This window comes from Pimephales promelas, chromosome 5 (genome assembly GCF_988280905.1).
Source record: "Pimephales promelas chromosome 5, fPimPro1.hap1.1, whole genome shotgun sequence".
Taxonomy (NCBI): domain Eukaryota; kingdom Metazoa; phylum Chordata; class Actinopteri; order Cypriniformes; family Leuciscidae; genus Pimephales; species Pimephales promelas.
The window spans coordinates 1,383,791-1,402,733 of NC_142773.1; the positions used below are offsets into that span (position 1 = coordinate 1,383,791).

The window sequence follows — 18,943 nt, forward strand, 5'->3', positions numbered from 1 at the left end:
TTCTTAAACTTTTCCAGCTCATTTTTCAGTAAGGTGATTATTTTGCTTTCAAGATCCTACAAAGCAAAATAAATATTTCAAATTAAATAAAACCATACATCGATATTTATAAAACAAATTAAATAAAAGTACAAACGTAAACATTTTAATTAGCTGTAATTATTAATAAATAAAAATAAACTGTTTTCACATTTCATTCTTATTTTATGGGTTCTTAAAATGAAAAGTAAACTGTCAATAATAATTAGAAATGACATTTCTAGTGAGTACTTTTTCAGGAAAACATGATAAATAATCTATTATTTTTTATAATTATTAAATATTTATAAAAATGTAAGCATTTTTTTACCTGGAAGATCCACAGGAGATTCTCTGTGAAATTCTTGTGTTTCCTGTGAGTCTTTAAATCTGAATCTAATGTTTCATATTCAAGCCTGTTAGCAAAAATAATAATAATAAAACTAAATACTGCATTTCCAGGAAATGTATAACCAAAATCTCTAGTAAATGATTTTTAGCAAAATATACTTCAGTAAATATTTGAACTGTACAGCTTTATGCTAAATATTAATTGATACACTTTCTAACACCGTCTGTGACCAAACATAATAAACACATGAAATACCCTTTGGTTGGTGATGGTGTTTCCTCACTGAAGTTGGGTTGGTCACCATCCTTTGACCAGTCACTCTTCACAGACACAGAGCTGGACACATGTGAACTTGATCCATCACAGAAGAAACAAAGAAAAGAGAGAGAAAAAACACTTCACTACAGAAGATACTTCAGTCTCATTATAAGAGGACGTTTAGTGTTAGAAATGGTAATTAAATACAGTATAGTTGTGTATTTGTCCCTCTCATGACTGGATAGATGGTGTATTGACTTTCCAATGCCATTGCCGTTGATAATAGGAGTAAGCAAGTATAGAAGCGTACAAACAGAGTCCATGCAGACGGATGTAGATGCAAACAAATGTCTTTCTTTATTCCTTGATGATCTCAAAACTTGTCTTAAAACGTCTTGTGGCATTTCCTCATTCACACGCACACACAAAGCCATACCTTGTGGACAGCATAAGAAATCCACCTCGCGAGACACTCTGCTGTGCGGTCAAAAAACAGTGTGCTTCCCAATTACCAACACACACACTTGTTGCTCAGGTGCTCTAATTATACACAGCACAATCCAGTGGACGAAAAACTTTACCATCTAACAAATGGCTCCTACAGATGGATTTATTCATGTTTGGTAGCATGATGTTTTCTGGTAAATTTATGCCCCCTAGTGGCGTTCTGTGTTATTGTGTTACTGGAGAGAAGCTCAAGACTGAGTTCAGTAAAAAGGAAATCAGACTAGCGAACAAAGTTTTCTGTGAATTATAGTTGTATTTAGTTGAGTTTCATCACATTGTGTAGAAATTATAACTATATAATGTAAAAAACATAAAAATACCTTTTGATAGATGTCTTTTTCTCACTGAAGTTCGGTAGGTCACCATCTTTTGAGCAGTCACTCTTCACAGACACAGAGCTGGGCACATGTGAGTCTGATCTTTCACTAATAACAAATAGAGACAAGATAAAGTTTAATTACAGAAGTTCATCAGTGTCTGATAACGGCACAAACTCTCGGTCCTTCACAGATGGAATGTTATAAAGCATTTGCACAATCATTACTGAAAACTTTTTGTAGAATTTTTTACATTCATTTTAATTTTAAAAATCATTGTACATTTAGCCTATAACACAACTTTAGTACTGCAGTGTAACACTTCTGCTGAAGGAGAGGCAGAAAATATCGATTTAGACTGTAAATATTAATTTTCCTTTTCAGATTTAAGATGTTTATCATCTACCGGCCACAAAATAATTTTATTTTATGCTATTTTTTAAATGAGAAGTTCTGAAAAGCATTTGCAAATATAAGTGAATGCTTACTTCTTCAATCTAAAACTTCAGTAGTTTAAAATGATTGTGAAAACAGACGCAGTCTTACCTCTGTTCCTCTGAGAGACTCGTCTTAGAGAGAGAGTCATTTCCTCGCTCCTCTGACATACTGCAGCTAAACTAACATTGGAAACAGATCAGCACTGGTTTCAGTTTGACCTGGAGATGGCAATATATGTTCCTGAGATTAATAACATGGGATAAAATAACAGAATCAAGAAAATAATGAAGAATGTGAAGTTAGCAGCAACAACAAACACTATAACATAAATAGTGAGTCATGCCTCTAAATGTAGAAGTGAATAGACATCAGCACTGTGTTCAAATCATTGAGAGGGAAAATTTGTTACAGTCTCTATTGCAGTTTAGTATCATTTTACAATCATATTTAATGATTCATGAATTGTTGATTCTTTTGTCACTTGATCATTATTTCAAGTTCACAATATATTTAATCATTTTCAAATGCTCTCCTCAAAACGTGTATCATTCATTCAGTGTTTTTTTTTTAATTTAATATTGAAAGTAGAAAAATTTTAAAAATAAAAAAGAACAAGAATTCAGCTTGCTCAAGGGTACAAAAATGCAATACACAATAGGACTACATGGAGATGCCAACAGACCCCTATACCAGCTGCCTTAACCTTACAGCAAAATACAAATTAAATATTAAACATTTTGAAAATGGCGACCTGAAGGCGGCTCGAGCTCATCAGTGAACAGTTTCTCTGTCAGAGTCAGCGTTTGTGCCTGTGCTTGGAGTGATGTCTGATGTCGTTTTGTGTGTGTGTGTGCATATTAGCATTAAAATGTATTGTTTCCGCATTAAGGGAAGAGACAGGAGCCATCAAAAAACGTATAAATATGATCCTGAGTAGTCGGGGTCCGATCTGCACCTGTGGTCCGCAGTGTGTGTTCTGCATTGAGGTGCTAGCAAATGATAGCATGAGACCATACAAACTCCAGTGTCACATTAAAACTGAGCACACAAATTTAGTGAATAAGCCAGTTTTTGAGAGGAAGCGTGATGATTTGCAGTCACAAAAAAGCAGAATACAGTTGTTGGGCACTATAAACATGAAGCAGGGCCGGCTCTAGGTTATTTGGTGCCCAAGGCGAGAGTCCCCCCCCCCCCCCTATATATATATATATATATATATATATATATATAGAAAAATATAGAAAAATCCGTCATAAATCTGAAAATTTTTACACAGAAATGAAGGCCTAGCACTAGAGCATAAATGCAATGTATCATAAAAAATAATTTTTCATATGCAAGCTAATGGTGTAGTAGGAATTGTGTGGTAAATGGATAAAAATTTATATCTCCAAAAACACAGCATTAATGAATAGATGAGAAGTAAACTAAAAAATATAATAATGTATATTTTTTGTACAATTACTCAATAAATTGTTGGGGTCATATATACCCCGGCCCGAAGCCCAGAAGTGTAAACAGGAAACGAAGACCAATTGAAGGTATAATGCCGACAAACTAGCGCTGATGAAAGCCGATGTCGCCTCTCGTCCCCTCTCGTCGGGGTAAAAAGCTGCACTTGAACCATGACTGAAAGAGAACAGGCGACTGTCAGCTAGAATGTGCGTTCTGCGTCTGCGTGCAATGAGCCAACTTTCTATTTCTGCAGATATATTAGTCTATATTCGTCATTCAAAAAGGAAAACCGACGCTGCCGCTGCAGATAACGTTACACATAACGTAAACAAAGCAGCGCATGCTTACCGTTTTGAATATACGCGGGCATCCCCTTGTCAACATGTCGAATCGGGCGAAACAAAGCCGACGAGGACTATTTTGAGCCGACGGCACGGAACCGCAGAACACACCGAGGAAACTAAAGCGCTAAAACCAGCTTATCAGATGTTTTCGCGCCACTCCCGGTTGCTGAGCAACGCGCGTGAGTTTGACAGCTGCCTGTCAGAGTGACTCAGTCGTTTTTTTAGGATTGTATAATCTTGTAAAAGAAATGTACAAAAACAAGCAGTGTGTGGACAATGCACAGTAAAAGTGTACAGCGTGTGTGCAGCTTTCATCATACGATACACTCTTTTTTTCAATTCTGCAATTTGCGCCCCGTCCAGCAGATGGCGCCCCAGGCGGCCGCCTGTGTTGTAAATCACTGACAAACATGCACATGCTCTGATTATAATCATATAGCATAGATCATTTTAGCTGGTGTTATTTTAGCAGCTTGCTAATTATTTATGCTATCTATGAAAGTTGGGGGGGAACTTGTACACCTAATACAAAAATAAATAAAACATCTCCAACTAGCAGATAATTAATTTAGTTCGCTATTAAATAAGAGATACATTGCTAAAATCTGTTGTTGTTTTTTCATCAAGCTCTTTTTCGCTGCCATCAGTTGCACGGATACAGTCTTTTGCGGCTCACGCACCATCTTCGCTCGGAGTGGACACGCGCTTCAATCTATCGCCGCTGCGGAGACTATTGTGTAGGCCTACAGGCCGCCAGATGGTGTTGCTAAGAACTTGCAAATTATAACTATCAGACCGGCCCTCGCGGCCTCGAAACACTCCCAGTCCACCGGGAAGAGTCCTGACTCTCTGTGAACTGCCTCTCCTCTACTGACCGACGGCCACAGTATCAGTTGTGCTCGCTCGCGCATGCAGCTGTCTCACTGTAGTGTTGTCTCATGACAGCTGCAGCTTCTTTGCCGTGTGCGTGAGGAGAAACACAGACGTCCATACATTAGGGAGGCACTGGAAGTGTGCGTTGCACACACCAACATTAAATACATCTCTTACAAATCTGGAACGCGGTCAATCTTAAAAGTATCGATACTAATAAATTTAGGTATCGTGAGGTTTTTAAATTCCGAGTATCGCGATACATTTGAAGTATCGGTGCACCGTGCAACACTAGTTCCAATAATAATGAACGTAATTTTTCAAGAAAATAATGCAATTGAAACTAAATAAAATATCATTTAAAAAAAAGGCATTTTACAGTGCATGTTAACTGCATTCACATCTTTCTTTCGCTGATCTGAACTTACTAATGCGCTTCCAGACTTTTCACAAATGCATCTGAAGTTTTCGTTCGACTTTGACACATATCTCTCGTGGGGGCGGGGCTAGCAGCAGTGAGTTCTCATTGGCCACTGAGTTTTTGATTGACAGCTTTTTAACCTGGAAGAGAAGGCGTCAATGTTGTGTGTACATGTGTGAATGTAAACGTCCGTATTCTATTTCATTTTAGTGATAATAAGTTATGAGTTTACATTTATATCTGTATTTATCTGCTGCTACTACTTTGTCGACAGAAGCTTTTAGGAGCGCAAGAGATCTATTCAGTCTATTCAGGGGTAATTGTACATTTTCTACTGTATATAATCCTGGAAATATTGTAGCCTAGTGTCCAATGTTTTCTGAGAATATTTGTTTATTCCTGATGATTCTTCAGCATTGTAGGCTATGATTAGGTTGAGCTGTTACAATTAAAAGAGAATACTAGTAAACGTGTGTGTGATATATTATTCATCCGTCAAGAAAGTGTCACTTCAACCAGGGAATCAGGGCTGGTAACCATGGCCATCCCACTACTCATTGTTAGCATATGCATTTGCACCATCACAATTAATGATAATTTAATTAAGAGGAATTTACACCATATGAAAATTACAATCTGGCTTCCTGTCGGATGATACATGCCAGGGCATTTCATTATATATTTTACACAAAGAATGTTCTTGTTGCCATTTTTTTTATCATGCTGATCATTTTATTTAGCCTTTTCATTTAGTTAATATTATCTGCTAACATTTAAAATTAGAAATACATTTATCAACAATTTCAAACGTGATTTATAAAACCTGTTGAATAAATGTAATTGAAAATATGATTTAATTCAAATAAAATGTACATTCTTTGTCACTACAGCATATACACAAGTAACAAAGTGAAAGTCTTGCAATTGTGTTGTGACAGGAAAGAACAGAATCATTACCTGCATACAATATATGTAATACACAGTATTCTCTTGATATACATTACATTACTATACAAAATGCACAAGAATAAGGATAAATTTCATATACATTTTTCCCCACGAGAGATATGTGTCAGAAAGGTGAACGAAAACTTCAGATGCATTTATGAAACATCTGGAAGCATATTTGTAAGTTCAGATCAGCGAAAGAAAGATGTGAAAACAATTAGCAAAACATGCAGTGTATTAAAAACAAAGTCAAAAATATTTTTTTTTTTTCAGTTTTACATATATTTTATTCAGTTTCAATTTATATTTGCATCATTTTCTTGAAAATGTACGTTCATTATTATTGGAAAAAAGGTAATTCCTGCATTCAAGTAGGCCTGCATAAAGTTATGCTGTTGCAAAGATGAATGCACTTTTAAAAAAGTTGTGGAAATAAAATGTCTTTAAATACAAAATTAAAAAATATTTTCATTTTATCAGATTTTATTGAAACTCCTCATTGCCAGGAACACACTAAAGATGACATTTACTGCAGAGGTGTGTGTGTGTGTGTGTGTGTGTGTGTGTGTGTGTGTGTTAGGGCGGGATTTTGGGGAAGAGGGGGGGCTCAGCTGTCCTAACCCACTGTAAGGAGAGGCTCACATTCACCCAATTTGATTATTACAGTTAGAAATCAGTAGAACATCTGTGACAATAAATCAAGTGGGCCCACACACTCATCCATGTCTCTCATTCAGTCACAGTCTGAAACTAAATAAATTGTTGCAGGTCTGTGACGTGGATTGAAAGCTTGATGGCCAAAAAACAAAAAAACACAATGGCCGCTTCACTTTTAAAGAAAACAGAAATAGTTTAAAGCGCTTGGTAGTACTCACCGTCACGACGTGAGGAGATATCCAGTTGCCACGATCGTCAGGCCCAACTGTACAAGTTCAGTCAGCAACAGTTTAGCAGACACGGAAACCGGTGAAGAACAAGCCTACTCGACGCCACAAGTCCATGGACGAGGAGGTTATCAACATATAACTAAAAAAACACCTGTTCTAGGGATGGCTGACGTGAAACAGACGTTCCGAAGCTCTGCGAGATCCCGAAGCGCATGTGATTTGAAACAGTGATTCAAAACACCCACGGCATGTGACTATGGCTAAATTAAGCTTGAGTGTTTCAACAGGTGGCCCGCTAAATCAGGGTTTGACTGATAGGTCGGTCGGGAACTAATCACACAGTGAAGTGAAGTCAATGCATTTTCACATCGTGGGTTTTTGAGAGAGGAGTTTGGTTTTGAGATACCAGATTTTTTGTGATATAGTGACATAGTTCAATTTGTTTAGTTATATTTTAGGCTTCCATTTAAATTTACACATTGACTGAGAGACAGACAGAGTACATTGACACATTAATAGATGCAAGGATAGATAGATAGATAGATAGATAGTGTGCCGCCCATTGATTGAATGCGAGACTCCGGTTTCCTTAACAGATGTTTATTAACACCGTAGAACTAAAAGTTCAGATAAACAAACAAAAGACAACATAAAACATTGCGATCAATTGCATGGATCACATGGCTTGCACTGAAGCTAAAGAATACAGAAAAATACTGACCACTTTAGCCTGCTTCTCAATCAACGGCAGAGTCATTCCCCAGAAGCAATCTTCATAGTCAAAATATGATTCTTCAACTTGTACACATTTACAGCAAACACCATGAAAAATTAAGCAACAATAAAGAAAAACTAGAAGATGCCATCACCGACACATGTGCGCGTTAACCTCGTCTCCCGCACACTGCGTTTTCTTCGTCTGTCGCTCACTGTGCCACAGACCTTCCTTCCGGTTTTACTCATGTCAAAATAAAAGTAAGTATTTTTAAAATAAATACAACAAAAAAAAACACGGCTGCATTTACACTCCCACCATCACACCTTGTGATTCACATTACAACATTGTCAACAGAATCTTGTAAAACATTGATGTAAATACACATACACCTTCAATTATAAACAAAACAATATTGAAGAACTAACCTACTTACTCAGCCTCAAGCAATAATACTGTTTTGTGTATTGACCTTTCTAAGTAAAGTGGCTTATTTGAGCGTGTGCCTTTACTGTCTAGCGTTGTGTCACTAAGTAACAGCTTGAGTTTTCGGACTCTTCCGTCAGCTCCTTGGAAGACTTCAACTACCTTCGCAAGCTTCCACTGAGTTCTTGGTGAGCCATCATCTTGCAACAGGACAATGTCATTCACTTTAGCATTTCTCCTTTCCTTGTTCCATTTGCTCCTCTGCTGCAGATTCAGCAAATACTCCTTTCTCCACCTGGTCCAAAATTCATTGCACAAGAACTGTACTCTCTTCCATCTTTTCTGAAGATAGAGATCTTCCCTTACAAACTCACCAGGTGGTGGAGCGATTATTGACGATTTCATCGTCAATATGTGGTTTGGCGTTAGGGGTTCAGGTCCTGAAGGATCATTGAGATGTTCTGTGGTCAATGGTCGACTATTCACTATAGCCATCACTTCGTACAGGAATGTTCTTAATGAAGAGCTGTCTAATCTTCCAGCAGACTGGTCTAGGATAGATGTGAGGACACTTCTCACGGTCCGAATCTGCCTCTCCCAGACGCCGCCCATGTGACTGGAAGCAGGTGGGTTCATGACAAAGTTGCATCCTAGCTCTTTCACATGTTCTCGCTCCATCCCTTTCATTAGTTCTTCCACCTTAATCTCTTCTTTATGGAGGTCCTTTTGCCACAAGAAACTAGGTCCAGTGAACCAGTTAGACTCTACAAGCTCCTTTGCGTTGAGCCCGCGCGAGGCATGGTCAGCCGGGTTACTGTCAGATGCAACATATTGCCATTGACTTGGATCCGTGCTCGACTTAATCTGCTGAATCCGATTGGCTACAAATACATGAAATCGCCTTTCATCATTGTTAATATAACCAAGAACGACCTTTGAATCAGTCCAAAAGTATTCTTGCAGATCTTTAATCTCCATTTCTCTCCTTAGCAGATCACTTGTCCTTGTGGCCACGACCGCAGCTGAGAGTTCCAGCCTTGGGATAGTTGTTATCTTAGTTGGTGCAACCCTTGCCTTGCCCATAACAAGAGCGCAATGGACTTCTTCAGACTTCGAAACAACTCTAAGGTAAGAACACATTCCATAGCCAGAGACACTGGCATCGGAGAAATGGTGAAGTTCACACTGACGAACATCCTTGGCTGCCAATGGTATGTAATGCCGTGGTATCTCTACCGAGGACAGACTATGAAGGTCTTGGAGCCATGCTTCCCAATGTGGCCTAAGGTCGTCAGGAAGTGGGTCATCCCATCCTACCTTTTCCTGGCACATCCTTTGTAGTATCTGTTTACCCTTCAAAAGAATAGGTGCCACAAATCCAAGTGGATCAAAAATTGAGGCCACTGTTGACAGTACTCCTCTTCTGGTAAAAGGATGCTCTTTTACCTTCACTTTGAACTGGAACTTATCCGAGCTAATGCACCATTGGACCCCGAGAGCCCGTTCCATCTTGTGCTCACCCAAGGCCATGTCCAGGTCCGCTACAACTTCAGCAAGTTCTTGCTTTGGAATTGTGGCAAGAACCTTCTTGTTATTGCTGATGAACTTGTGTAAGCGGAGTTTACCGGTGCTGCAGAGGTCTCTTGCTTCTCTAACAAGCTTGATAGCTTCTTCTTCACTGTCCAAACTTGTTAGTCCATCGTCAACATAAAAGTTGCGTTGTATAAACCTTACAGTAGCTTCACTGAACTTGCCTTCTCCTTCTGCAGCAAGGTGTTTGAGCCCAAAGTTTGCGCATCCAGGTGACGATGCAGCGCCGAACAAGTGAACTTTCATGCGGAACACTGACGGTGGAGCTTCCATATTGCCTCTTTCCCACCACAAAAACCTGAGATAGTCTTGATCCATTGGTGCAACATGAAATTGATGGAACATCCGCTCTACTTCACACATGATGGCTACTTGTCCTTTGCGGAAACGACACAAGACCCCTACAAGGGTATTTGTAAGGTCTGGGCCGGTGAGTAGATGCTCATTCAATGATGTATTCTGAAACTTAGCTGAACAATCAAATACCACACGAATCTTTCCTGGCTTTTGGGGGTGGTAAACCCCATGGTGAGGGATATACCACGTGTTCTGATTGATCACCTCTGACTCTGGAACCTTTTCAGCGTCACCTCTTGCTATTACGTCCTCCATAAAGGCCACATAATCCTTGTGATATTGACTGTCTTTCTTAAGACGCTTCCCCAGACATTTGAGTCTATGTTCTGCACACACCTTGTTGTTTGGCAGACTTGGCCTCTCTTCCTTGAAAGGCAATGGCATTTCGTAATGCCCATTTGCCTTCTGCTTGATTCTCTCCTTTAGCTTCACCAAGAACTTAATATCTTCTTGTGAGATTAGAGATTCTTCACTGAACTTCTCAGTAAAATCTGACTCAAAGACCTTGAGTATATCTGCTGGAGTGATCATTTCCTTCACTTGAGTCCTATAAACAAAATGAACCTCAGACTTGAGCTCAGAAGAGGGCTTAGTGGCTGGCTGAACTTTCTTTATGATGATCCGGTGACTCACACCAATTTCATCTTCATCAGCATAGTCAATTACAGGTCTGCTGTAGCCAATAATGCTCCAACCCAACACAGACCTTTGTGCATATGGCTGGGTTTCATTGCCCATGATGACCTCTCTGGGAAGTAAGGCTTGTGGACAGTTATAGCCGATTAACAATCCCACTTCACAGTCAAGCTCAGGAGACATCTCATCCGCCAAATGCTCTAAGTGAGGCCAGGATCTTGCAGTTGTACTTGTGGGTATATGGGATCTGTTTGCTGGTATGTAATCTCTGGTATAAGTTGTTGGGAGTTTGATTTTAGTGTCAGAGCTGATGCCTCTTACCTGTAGTCCTTGCACCTTTTGGCTATTCACCAACTTTGTTTTTGATGTTATCGTGGACACTTTGAGTTTTACTGGCTCTCTCTTGGCACCCAATGTTACAGCTGCCTCCTTCAGAATGAACGTGGTGTCGCTCTGACTATCAAGTAAAGCATACACTAAAACTTCCTTGTCTGGTTCCATTGTCGTGGAGACATAGACTGGAACGATAGATGAAGTGTAGGTGGTGCTCTTCTCTTGCACAACTCGATTAGAAGTAGCTTGTTGTATTTCAATCGGTTCAGACTGTTGGTACTTGTTTCCTTGCTCTTGGTCTTTCTTCTCACGATCTTGATGCAAGCAAGTGGGGTGACGTTTTCCACATAGGTCACATACACTCCTGGATGTACAAGCTCTGGAGTTATGGCCAATCCCAAGGCAGCCAAAACATAATTTCTCCAATTGTACAAACTTAACTCTTTCTTCAACTGGTTTTTCCCGAATCTTGAGACACCTATGGAGAGTATGGCCTTTCCTTTTGCAAAACATGCACGTGCTGCTTGTCTTCTCACTTGTATTAATGGTAAAAGTCTTAGCACTCAAGTTTTGATTTCGTTGATACTTAAACTGTTCTCGTTCGGTTGGCTTTGATCTTTCTTGTTCAGTAGGCTTGACAGCATATAATGATGTGATGGGGTTACATGCAATTCGAGCCTCCATGTTGAGAAATCTTACGAAGTATTTGAAGTCAGGGAACATTTGGTGTCCATCTTGATAAATCGTGGCTTCTCTATTCCAGCGTGAGCTCAGCCAATCCGGGAGCTTGACAGTAATCCTTTGGTTTTCCACACAGTCGTTGAGAGTTTGTAGACCTTGAACATATGGCATAGCTGCTTCAACACTGATCAAGAAATCAACAAACTCACGAAGATTTTCACTGTCTTTGGGGGCGATTTTATGCCATGCATGTATCTTGTCCCGATATGACTTGGCAACTATGAATGGATTACCAAATCTTTCTTCAAGTACATTCCAGGCAGCACGATAAGCTGCTTCTGTTCCTACAAGGAAATGGCCTTCAATAGCTCTCTTGGCTGAGCCGCCGACATACCTGCGTAGAAAGAAGAGCTTTTCTTGAGTTAGCAGGTTCTTGCGATCAATCAGAGTAGCAAAGGAAAGCTTCCAATCGTTGTACTTGAGAGGATCTCCTTTGAAAACTTCAGGTTCTGGAATAGGAAATCGATTAGCTGTGATTGCTTCAGCTAGAGTTCTCACAAGATCATTGGAAGTTTCATGAGAAGTAAACAGAGCCTGAGTGGTTGGTGCTTGTTGCATAAGTGGAAGTGCAGTTGGAGTGATGATTTGACTTACAGGGACTTGAGAAAATGTGTCTGGCTGTGGAGCAGAACATGAGGTGTACATGGAGGGATATGGGATTGGGTTTTTAGCGGCTGTGACCTCATGTGGGTGATGGACTTGACTGGACTTGGCTTGTTGCACAGGAAGAGCTTGGGAGACTGGTGCTTGATAGGAGGGAAAAAATGGATCCATTAAAGGGTTAAGTGCAAGTGGTGGATCGACAGATTCTGAATAAACCTGCAGTCTTGCTTGAGCTGCAACATGCCCTTTAAGTTCTTCTAGCCGCTCTACTTCTCTTCTTTTCCCTTCCAGCTTTATTTTTCTATCAGCACTTTCTGCTATAAACTGAGCTCTTTTTTTAGCACTTTCTGCTTCAATTTCCCTTTCTTTAGCTTCTCTTTCAGCCTTCAAGATTTGGTCTTCCACCTCAAGTCTTTGAATTTCTTCTTTCTGCTGACGTTGTGCATTTGTTATCTTTATCACCTCTTGCGTAGCTACAACTTCAGCTGCCGCTTGTTTTGCATTAAGGGACAGGATGGAAGAGTGTCTGGATACTTTGGAAGAAGCCTTTGACTTAGTGGTTTGAACTGAGGAAACACTAGATACGGTGCTGTCAAACACTGACTTAGCATCAGGCCAAGATATGAATTCTGAATCATCACCACTGCGGAAATGTTGAACATTTGTATTTGCAATCCTAGTGAATGCCTGGCATGTATCATTCATTCTTCGAATGTCAGGTTCAGGACTTGAAATGGCTCTTATTTTGAGGTAAGTATTGTCCATGTCAACTTGGATGGTATTGATTGCATTTATAATCTCATCAATCAGATCATCAGCATCATTATTCTTAATGGACCGTTTTAAGCCATTGATGTGATACTTCCACCTTCTGTACATCTTTACAAAACTCGCATTTAGATCCTTCGTTTTTTCATCTAACAGAGCCTTTCCCTTTTCAGTTAGCCTTTGTGTACGTCCAGATTTCCTAATTACAGGAGGCAGTTGTGTGTCATCTTCACCAACCTGAGATTGTATGTCCTGCACTGTGTCTTCAACTTGCTTAACAGCGTCAGCTTGCTGTGATAGGGTCGTTTGCTCTGCTTCACTGTCCTCTTGAAGGTCTCCATGACTGACCTTTTCAGTTGGAGGAAAAGTGTATTCTTTTGAGCGTGACATATTGAATGTACAGCTTTAAATGTGTCAGAATTTGAATAAATGTATTCTAAACTCTAATGTGTGCAATTATAAAATAGCATAAAATGTTGAAAAATAAAATATAAATCTCTTTGATTACCTTAACTTTACCTCTGAAAAATGCACAATAAACACTACAGTTTCATAATAACACACTTCAATGACCGAGTAATAAAGAGGCAATTAACAGTGTAAAAATAAATACCTCTTGGCAAAGTCTACATATGAAAACTCACTTGTATGCAAAATACTTTGATATTAACTTAAACCATCTTAGATTCAACTGGGGGAAGGTTACATTTACTTATCTACTTAGTTTCTTGGATTCTTATTAGATAACCAACTGCAGGAAAAGGAATGTCCAATGCCACTTTAAGGAAAAAAAAACCCACATTAAATGTCCGTGAGCAATTATGGCAGTACTTGCGCTACTATCGAGACAGTTCTCGTCGACGTGCTCGCTTGTGTAGCCTTGTCTGCTTGCCCTTTGAAGTCACACGAACAGTTCACGTGGCCTCTCCATTACCGCACGTGGCCTGCAGCTAGTCCGTCTTCATCCGCTCGGAGCCTTTCCCGAAACAAAAGTGTTCTACTGTGCCGCCCATTGATTGAATGCGAGACTCCGGTTTCCTTAACAGATGTTTATTAACACCGTAGAACTAAAAGTTCAGATAAACAAACAAAAGACAACATAAAACATTGCGATCAATTGCATGGATCACATGGCTTGCACTGAAGCTAAAGAATACAGAAAAATACTGACCACTTTAGCCTGCTTCTCAATCAACGGCAGAGTCATTCCCCAGAAGCAATCTTCATAGTCAAAATATGATTCTTCAACTTGTACACATTTACAGCAAACACCATGAAAAATTAAGCAACAATAAAGAAAAACTAGAAGATGCCATCACCGACACATGTGCGCGTTAACCTCGTCTCCCGCACACTGCGTTTTCTTCGTCTGTCGCTCACTGTGCCACAGACCTTCCTTCCGGTTTTACTCATGTCAAAATAAAAGTAAGTATTTTTAAAATAAATACAACAAAAAAAAACACGGCTGCATTTACAGATAGATAGATAGATAGATAGATAGATAGATAGATAGATAGATAGATAGATAGATAGATAGATAGATAGATAGATAGATAGATAGATAGATAGATAGATAGATAGATAGATAGATAGATCCCAGCTTTTATGTAGTGTTAAAAAACTGAAACAGGAAGTGCTTCTGGACCAGTGTTGTTTACATCTTGTGAAATGGTCTATAGAACGTTCCATTGCAAGTTAACACCAGCGCCCAGCAGCAGCCCTACGCTTCCGCCATTTGAAAGCGACTCGACAGTCATTTAATATACATACATATATTTAGTCCAGTGCAGAGATCATTTTTAGGTTGAAATAATTAGGCTAGGTGATTATTTAACTTTATAGCAGTTAAAAAAGAAGTTGCTACTTAACCGGGCTTTTACCCCCACATAACTTGAGACAGGGAAGTTCAAGGATTTAATTAATTATATTACTCTCCACATTAAGTGTGATGGGTAAGAATAAAGTGATATCAGTTCATAAAGTTATAATAACATTAGACCGTTTCCCGGGAGGTACACATAACGTTACTTACAAAAATAAGTTATCAATGAAATAAATTAATTCAGCAAATAAATGTTGTACTAAAATGTAAATGTTTCACAATAAATATAACAGCAATCGAATAGTTTTACAGTAAACAGTTTTTTTTTTTTTTTTTTTTGCAGTACTAGCCTATCTTGTATTAATGACCGTTAAAGCAAGACCAAAAAAACACAGCCAATGTCCAAAGTGGCAATTAGTTATAACGGACACAGCGCATCAATGATCATCATGTTCGTAGCATGATCCAGGGGATTAAAACGTCCAAAATATATTTCAGGCCTAGTGGAGTTGGTAACTAATAATAGTAGTAAAAGTGTAAAGTTGCATACAATGGAAATACTCACTAATGCAAGAAAAAACTACCTCAAAAAACTGTTATCTGTGCTGTTGTCCAGTAAGAAATTTTCACCCCGATATGGCGGCCGCGCTACCGAAGCGCCATCTAGTGGCTGTTACCAAAAAAAGCATCAGAGTTTCGCCTCTTGTTCTTCTATACTCTTTGCTGTAGGGACGGGGAAATGAAGCCTCATAAAGCTCAGAATCAGTGATTCACAGCTGAGAGTGTTGAGAACAGCGCCACCTGGTGGATAGATAAAGATAAAGCAGACAAAAGTGTGTGGTCAACCTGATGAAAAAGACACCCTCCATAGATAGTCAGCGCTGTGTGCACAAATAACAGCCTAACACGTGTGTGTGTGTGTGTGTGTGTGTGTGTGTGTGTGTGTGTGTGTGTGTGTGTGTGTGTACAACACAACATAAATCAAGTTGTAACGGTGATTAACAAGGTAAATTAATAGCAATTTCCAATAAAGATATCAAATCCTACTGTAAATCAATGGTGAAAATGAGTGTATTGGTCTTTCTCACCTGTTTCTTTTCAAAATACATTTATTTAATGTCTGATATGTAAGTGATATTTGTAGCTTACATTAAATGATATATAAAGTAAAACGTATTGACCTTTAAATTAAGGTAACGTGTTTACTTAGCGTTGTATCGTAGATACCAAGGAAAAACTCAGAGAAAACAGGAACTTCGGGATGGTCTCTTAGGGCTCATCTCTGTAGCCAGCAACACAAGGTGCGTACCATTCGACAGGGTCCATACGCAGCACTGCTCCCTACTCCCTGAACACGGTTGAAGTGGACTTCACTGACTTCCTGTACAAGTGATGTATCGATGTTCCCTTATTCCCTATGCCGTTTGCAGTGCCCTTCGAACTGAACAAGTTCGTTCCCTTCGAATTGGAGATGGCGAAAGTCCACTTACGGTCAAATGGAACGCACCTACACACACACACACACACACACACTGCGCGCTTTTCTCTGCTTTCAACAGTGCAACAGCCCACAACACAGTGCGCCACCGCCCCCAATTGGACAAACCCAATATTACCCTTAACATACACAACACTTAGAATAATGACTGAAAACTTGAAACATTAGCATCACTTTATTGATCAATATGATGAAAAACTGTATTGTTAAATGCAGCATTCTCTACTTAATATAATAGTAAAAAAGACAGAATCCAATAAAATAAAATAAGCAATTCAAGTGGCAAGTTCAAACATGAGGAACACATTGCATGAAACATGAGATGCTTCCTCCAGCCTCATAGAAACAGTCGTGTCCACAGTATCGTTAGAAGTCTTCAGAGCCATTCTGCAACACACCCTTTGCCCTCTTCCTCTGTAGCCTTCGTCACAGTCTTTGTGTAGTCTCTCCATGGACACATCTGGATAGACTGAAACCCTGTACAGGTTTCTGAAATTTTCACTGAATGCCTTCCAGTTCAGGACACCTGAAAAATGTTATCATTCATCCATTATGTACGACTACACATGTGAGGTATTAATGCACTAATATAATGAAGAGTGTTGAACATTGAATAGTGAGCTAATCTCACTGCTAAAAAAAGGTCAAATCATGTTTCTATTTAAATCTAGTGGTCTGCAGAGGTTTTTAGGGTTATGAAAATGATACAATTATAAATATACATTAAAATTGATATTAAATATAACAAACTTAACAAGCAATGCTTTTTCGATTTTTTAATGTAACAACTTTTATTCATCAAGGATGAATAAACATTAAAACATTTAAAACATTGAACATTAAAACATTGGTAATAAGAAATGTTTCTTGAGCAGTAAATTAGTCTGAACCAAAATTGACGACATAAGTCTTAATGGGACAACAGAGGTGGTTGGGAGCATTAGAGGGACAGTTCACCCAAAAATGAAAATTCTGTCATTAATTACTCACCCTCATGTCGTTCCAAACCTGTAAACTTTTCGGGTAACAGTTTAAAATAAGGTTCATTAGTTAACTACCTCAATTAACATGAACTAAAAATGAACAGCTGTATTTTTATTCATTAACAAATGGATTACTCCTTGTTGGTTCATGTTAGTTTATATACATAATGTTAATTAATGAACCTTATTGTAAAGTGTTAACGATTTTCATTCATCCTCAGAAACACAAATTAAGGTCGTTTTTATGAAATTCTAGGGCTTTCTCTTCCTCCATTGACAGCTACGCAACCACTTCTAAAAGACGCTTCTAAAAGAGATTGAAACACTAATCCAGATTAATCGAACGGTTCATTTTCTGAAGAGACTCGATCGCTTTATATGACAAACCTCATTCATTGGTTCTTGCTGAAGCTCAATTGTGTTGCGTAACACGAGAATGAACCTCATTGGTTCTCACACATCAAGCGAATATGGTTGAGCTTGCGTTTACGTGTGTTGATGAATGTGTATAAAAGCCTAAATTAAATCTCTTCATCATGCAATATAAAGACAATTTAGACTAAACTGCTCAATTCTTATGAATTTCACTATCTCTTTATGAACTTTTCGAAGCATAAAATATTTCAGAAAAAGATTTTCATTCTGTTCGAAATGTGAACGAAAGCCTTGTGAGTTTGTAACGACATGAGAGTGGTGAGTAATTAACGTGTTTATAATTATGCTCTTGCAAATTATTTAACTCAAACTTTCCAACTTGTATGTTTTAGTGTAATAAATAAAGTTTAAATAATCCAATACCAATGGAAAAATCCTTTAGGCTTTATGTCGAATGAATATCACATGAACAAACAGAAAAAAAGGCCTCATCGTATCCGTTAGTGTTATCAACATGAAGAAGATATCTGTGGACTTTTAACACTAACCCGTTTTAAACAGGTTTCCCCAAGTATTTCCCTGTCTCTGCCAATGTTCCAACAAACAAAGGTTGCACCGCCCAAAAACTCAATGGTTGAGACAATCCTGCAATGCTTTGATAGCATGACAGACTCTCAGTATTTACACGTTTGGGGAACTGGCCTTTAAATGCAGTTGATTTGAATCTGCATATTAAATTGTAATATTATAAAATGTGAATACTTTACAATTATATAAAGCTTCTTTATGACCAGAATGCAGACAAAACTGACAAATTGCATCATATCAAACACAATTTTTGGACAATATACCATGATGGTAATAATAACGTGGTATTCTTTTTAGTACTGTACAGAGCTATTCACATTATTGTTGTTAACTGCAACTAAAACAGTTTACATATGTCTTCTGTTAAACAAAATGTAAGTCTGAGCTGTTCTTGCACTGACTGATCTTAAAATATTTCAGTGCCTTTGTTTTGTCTCAAGATGAACACCAGTAATGTTGTTGTTTTTTAAGCATATGAAAATTATTTAAATGTCCTAATTATTTTAACTCCTTCTCTGTAAAGCACTTTGAATTACCAGTGTGTATGAAATGTGTTAAATAAACTTGCCTTGCCTGTCCCGGTTTAGGCTGTGAAATTCTGGGGACATAAATGGCGCCTATTCATTGGAATAGTCCATTAACATTCGTTTACAACTGTTGTTTTCTAGTCTGACAAACTAACGTTAACTA

At 38.5% G+C, this 18,943-nt stretch overlaps 1 protein-coding gene across 2 annotated transcripts; it reads right to left on the reverse strand.

Annotated features, from left to right (window-relative positions):
- Positions 1–7,366: 7,366 nt before the first annotated feature.
- On the reverse strand, positions 7,367–14,463 carry LOC120463487 (uncharacterized). 2 transcript variants are annotated; one of them, XR_016168425.1, is made up of 2 exons: positions 7,540–14,463; positions 7,367–7,435 (listed from the first exon to the last, which is right to left on the reverse strand). XR_016168425.1 is itself a non-coding variant. In XM_089130758.1 (2 exons), the coding sequence occupies exon 2, from the start codon at positions 13,375–13,377 to the stop codon at positions 7,966–7,968; it is 5,412 nt and encodes a 1,803-aa protein (XP_088986884.1). In that variant the 5' UTR covers positions 13,378–14,054; positions 14,159–14,463; the 3' UTR covers positions 7,373–7,965. The 2 variants fall into 2 exon arrangements, 1 of the variants encoding a protein (XP_088986884.1); XM_089130758.1 differs by having other exon boundaries at positions 7,373–14,054; positions 14,159–14,463.
- Between the last annotated feature and the right edge of the window lie 4,480 nt (positions 14,464–18,943).

Excerpts from the sequence above, each read along its gene's own strand:
- LOC120463487 (XM_089130758.1), bottom strand. The coding sequence starts at position 13,377 with ATGTCACGCTCAAAAGAATACACTTTTCCTCCAACTGAAAAGGTCAGT.